Consider the following 4,762-nt stretch of genomic DNA (forward strand, 5'->3'; position numbering starts at 1 on the left):
GCCTACCTGCGGCGGCGGGGCCCGGCTCCCGCCCAGCCCCTCGGCGGCGGCCGCTTCTCCTCAGCCACTTCCTGCTTGGCCCGCGCCCCCCGCCCTGCGCCGCCGGCCGCTCGCGCCCGCCCCCTGGCGCCGCGCTATTGGCCCCGCCGCCCGTCACTCCCCGCCGCGCGCCGTCCCGTTGGTCGGCGCCGCCGTCGCTCGCGGGAGATCGCGGCCGCTCGCACTCGCCATTGGCTGAGCGGGGGGCGAGTCGGGGGCTGGGGGCCGCCCCCCGCCGGCATGCCTATTGGGGGACGGGGCAGCCATTCAAAGCTTGGTTCCGCCCGCGGGGTTCGCCTATTGGCGACCGAGACCCGCGCGCCTGCGGACAGCGTGAACGCCGATTGGCTGGAGGCCGCGTTCGTCAAGCCAGCCCGCCTTCCCCCTCCTGCCATTGGCTAAAACGCGCCGCCCTCCGCGCGGCTCCTCGCAGCCACCGGCAGCACCGCTCCGGGCACCGCCCGGTTGTTGTCTCCCTACTGAGCCAGCGGCCTGCCCGTCAGAGCCAGGGCCCGCCCCCTCCCGCAGCCCATTGGCTGCCCGCCCTCCCCCCTCTTCCATTTGCAGCCCCGCCGCCCCACCCCATTGGCCAGGCGCCCCGCCGCTCCAGCCCGCCCCGCCCAGCCCTTGGGGCCCACCCCCCTCACACCCTCCCACCCCCCCATTGGCTGCCCCAGCTGCCCGTCCGCCGAGCCCCGCCCCCCCCCCCCCCAAGCACGGGCAGGCGGCTGGGATCGGCCCTTTATTGGCGCGCGGCGAGGGGGGAGGGGGCGGGGCCGCCCCCCGTCACTTCCGCTCCTCCTCCTTCTTCTCCTTGCCGTCCTTGGCGGCCTGCGAGGCCAGCGAGCCCATGGCGTTCCGGATCGCCTCGTTGTTGGGGTCCACCCCGGGCAGGTTCTCCAGGACGCTCTGCAGGAACTCGGGGTCCTGCATCACGTCGTAGTCGTCCTCCTCCTGCGGGCGGCGGGTGGGCAGTGAGGAGGGGGGGGGGGCGGCACCGCGGGGCGGGGCCCCCCCCCCCCCCCCCCCCCCCCGACCCCCGACCCTCACCTGCCCCCTGCAGCGACATCTGCATGGCGTAGGCGATCTGCTCCTCCTCCGTCATGCTGCTCAGGTCGGGCAGCCCGGCGCGGCCAAACTCCTGCTGGGTTATCGTCATCTTCAGCAGGGCATCGTCCGAATCTGCGCACACCAAGCCCCACGCTCAGAACCCGGCCGGGAGCCGGCACCAAAACCCTTCCAGGGCCGTGCCGGACCCTTCCCATCTCCCACGGGACCTCCCCGGGGAGTTCTGGCAGCAGCCGAGGAGGCCCCAGCCTGGACCTGCTCAGAATGCTGCAGGGCCGATCGCTGCCTGGCGTTTCGGGCAGAGGCTGCCTCCTGCGCCGCACCCCAGCAGCTCCAGGTGCTGCCACGCAGTGCAGAAGGGCTCTGCCGTGAGCAGCGCCTGCTTCCCACGGCGCTGGGGCAGCCCCGCAGCCCAGACACCCCTTCCGCTGGCCAGGCGCCCTCCCTGGGGCACGTCCCGCACATCCCGGCCTGCAGATTCGCTCCCTGCTGCTCACCATCCCCACCGGTGGCTGCGATCCCAGCTTCGGCCGCAGAAGCAGCCGCGGCCCTCCTGGCCTCCTCCTCTTGCCGCTGCCTCTGCTCCTCCATGGAGACACGCAGAGCCTGCGGACACAGGGCCCGTGGTGGTGAGCCCGTGGGGACACGCAGCCGTCCCCTTCTCCGTGCGGGACAGCGCAGCGCGCGCGGCCACCCCGGCCCCATCTCACCAGAGCCAGCTCCGGGTCCGCGCTCGGGTCCACGCCAAACTCGAAGTCGCTGGCGCCGAGGCCCAGCATGGCGCCTCCCTCCCCGGCCAGGATCGGGGAGCTGATGAGGGCGTCAGCCAGGCTGGGCCCCGGCGGCACCGTCACCAGGTGGGAGCCGGTGCCGTCCTTGCCGTTCAAGGTGTTGATGAAGGCCGTCAGCTTGTCCGTGTTGGCTTCCTAGGGCGGAGAGAGGCTGGGAGCCCGGCGCCCTCCTGGCTCTGCTGGAGCAGTGCCGGGCCGCCCCGGCACCCAGCGGCTCCCTGCTCCACACTGCTCCTGGCGATGCCACGCTTGGCCCCGCTCTCCCCGCCCCTCCCAGCAGCCCGGGGGGAGCCGCAGGCGATGCTGATCCCAGGACAAGGGGTCAGCAACGCTTCCTGGAAGCATGCACCGAGGTTCTGCTCCCCGTTAGGGAGCAGAGCATTTAACGAGGCCCGCAGCAAAACGGCAGCGGGGCCTTAACCAGGACGGCTGGTCGAGAGACCGAAGCACGGAGAACTGTTCGTCCTCTTCCCTCATGTGCCCAAGTAGGAGCCAAGGGTTGGAGGGAACACAAAACCTTAGCTGGGATCTTAACTGCAGGGGCACGGCACGCGTCTCACCTCTTCTCCAAAATTGATGATGTCCACGTTGACTTTCTCTTTCTTAAGGCGCTTTGCCAGTTTCACCAGCTGTAAGGAGCAGACACGGCGGCGTTGGCTGCTCAGTTCCCGCAGTTCAGCTCTTACAACTCAGCTCATCGCAAGCCAGGCACATCCTGGGATGTGCTCCCCGAGACGCAAACCCCAAATCAGCCTCCCAGTTTCAAGCCCTCCCAGCCCCTCTGCCAGCGAGGCGCGCCGCCAAGCACCCTCGGTGCTGGGGCAGAGCCTCGCCCTCAGCGCGGGGCAGGGAACAAAAGGGAAATCCGACTGAAGGTCCAACGCAGAGCAGAGCCGGCGACTTTTCTTACTCACATCTTTCTCGTTATCTTCTACAGGGCTCCCAACGAAGGCAATGATTCGCATCTTGTGATTCTTGCCTTGACGATGCTTCAAAGCCAGCTACAAAACAAAAGGCGCATCGCGCTGAACGAGCAACTCCCAGGAAAGGAGGACGCCAGGAGGCACCGCTGGAGGCACGCCAGGAGGCACCGCTGGTACTTGCAGGTGGGCGGATGCCGTGCAGGAAGATTTGGACTGAAAAATGCCAGCGGCAAGTTTCCCCCAGCCTGAGCCGGCTGAGGGGCAGGCGCCCTGAAGGAAGCTAAGTCCACAGTGACAGCAACGAAGCAGAGGATCACCGGGCCGTGGGCAACGCGCAGTTCCTCCTCTTCCTCTCCAAACCCACAGCCCGGTGAGCCCTGCTGACACCTCGGTCGCAGCGTTACGCTGCTCGTCCTCCGGCGACGCTGCCGCCAGCCAAACGCGCTGCCTGCCAGGCCGCCAGCAGGCCCAGGGAAGGAGCAGGCGCGTGGCCGGGCGACACCGCCTGGGGCGGCGACAGAACAAGGCGATCGGGCGGCCACGCCACGGCCGCCACTCCTGGACCGAGCGCTGCTCTCCTCAGGGTGGGAAGGACGCAGACTCCCTGCGTCAGCCCGTGAGCGTGCCACCGCCAGAGGCCGGTTGCAAAAGCTCACTGCCTCCCCGGAACGCACCCCCCCCGTTTTTCTCCTTCACAAGACCGTCGTGGGTTTCTCCCAGGCAGAGTTCTAACAGTTCTTTCTCGGTGGCTGGTGACAAACCGAGTGGGATGACGCCGAATCACGGCCAAATCCCAACGGGGGCAGTTTTGAGCCACCTGCCTAAATTCGGTTTTCACTTCCAGATGCCTTTCTGGCAGCTTAAGCTGCTGCGCAGCTTGGCCAGAGCCCCGTGAAGCAGCTGCCAGGTCCCTCTGAAGCGAACCCCCAGACCTAAACTCCTGAGCTCTTACGTTGGACCTTACAAAGGACGTCTCGTCCCCATTTGGGGACAGGGAAACAGTGGCAAAACCAAACCAATTTGTCATGACTCAGCTGTAGAGGCAGGATCAGAACAACTTCCCCCATGGCCCAGCCACCATCAGGACAGGCGACTGAACAGGACACCCCGGAGAACAGCGCAGGCGCGCTTCTAGGCGACCAAGACCACTTACGTGAGCAACCCTGATCCCCGTGCAAAAGGTGATTTTCCCTTTGGGTTGCACCGTGTGTAGCTTCGAAAGAATCCGTCCCGTGTCTGGAGTGAGCGTGGTCAACACTTCACAGTTACTGCAACACAAACGCAGGTTGGTGATCTCGTATTTGAGAACTCCCCTGTGAAACCCCCCGGGGAGCAGGAAAACCCTCCCTGCCCGCAGCCGGTGCCTGCTCCACATCTGCCAGCTCTCGGCTTCGCCAGGCGGGCGTGTGCAGGGGCAAGGTTTGTAGCCTGGTTTCCTGAGCAAACGGAGCACGTAACCGGTCCGCGCTACGGCTGCTTCCCCGGCCCAGCAACCTGCAGCCCACTGGCCGGCTTGAATCACCTCTGGCCAAGAGGGAGATCAAAAAGGCCCCGACGTACTACGGACCTCAGAAGAGCCGAGGAACAACCCCCCCAGGGCTGCCGTTAGTTGCAGTGAGCACCCTGCCCTTACTTGCCACTGGGACACGAGGCCACAGAAGGACGGGTCTGGAGGAGAGCTCCCCAGAGCCACCCCAACGCTTCAGCGCGGATGCAGGAGCGAGCACAGCCAGAGGCCAGTCAAAAACCAGGCTCTCTCATCCCTGTCCCGGATGAACTGGTTTGGGTTTAGGCCGTGCTACTGCTGCCCCGCTTTGCGATGCTCCCCTTGTTCCTCGCCCCCACCCGTCCCCCCGCCCCTCCGTGGCATCACCAGGAGCGGCGCCCCCCCCCCCCCCGGGCCCGCCCCCCCGTCCCTGGCCAACGTGAGGGAGATCAAAC

The 4,762-nt window shown here is 67.1% G+C and overlaps 2 protein-coding genes across 2 annotated transcripts in view; both read right to left on the reverse strand.

The window, feature by feature from the left end:
• Nucleotides 1-151, reverse strand: part of ZNF687 (zinc finger protein 687) — a 25,641-nt gene extending 25,490 nt beyond the window's left edge. The window contains exon 1 of the mRNA XM_035346476.1: nucleotides 13-151. The gene's annotated coding sequence lies outside the window, so the exon portion shown is untranslated. The remainder of the gene's footprint in view (nucleotides 1-12) is intronic.
• Nucleotides 152-768: 617 nt separating this feature from the next.
• PSMD4 (proteasome 26S subunit, non-ATPase 4) overlaps nucleotides 769-4,762 on the reverse strand; it is a 5,682-nt gene continuing 1,688 nt past the window's right edge. Inside the window, exons 3-9 of the mRNA XM_035346495.1 lie at nucleotides 3,975-4,089; nucleotides 2,813-2,899; nucleotides 2,459-2,527; nucleotides 1,818-2,033; nucleotides 1,605-1,713; nucleotides 1,057-1,221; nucleotides 769-1,025 (exon numbers count right to left, since the gene is read on the reverse strand). Of these exons, the coding sequence (XP_035202386.1) occupies nucleotides 826-1,025; nucleotides 1,057-1,221; nucleotides 1,605-1,713; nucleotides 1,818-2,033; nucleotides 2,459-2,527; nucleotides 2,813-2,899; nucleotides 3,975-4,089 (961 nt within the window). The 3' untranslated portion in view covers nucleotides 769-825. The remainder of the gene's footprint in view (nucleotides 1,026-1,056; nucleotides 1,222-1,604; nucleotides 1,714-1,817; nucleotides 2,034-2,458; nucleotides 2,528-2,812; nucleotides 2,900-3,974; nucleotides 4,090-4,762) is intronic.

Source organism: Oxyura jamaicensis, chromosome 25, assembly GCF_011077185.1.
Source record: "Oxyura jamaicensis isolate SHBP4307 breed ruddy duck chromosome 25, BPBGC_Ojam_1.0, whole genome shotgun sequence".
NCBI classification, from domain to species: domain Eukaryota; kingdom Metazoa; phylum Chordata; class Aves; order Anseriformes; family Anatidae; genus Oxyura; species Oxyura jamaicensis.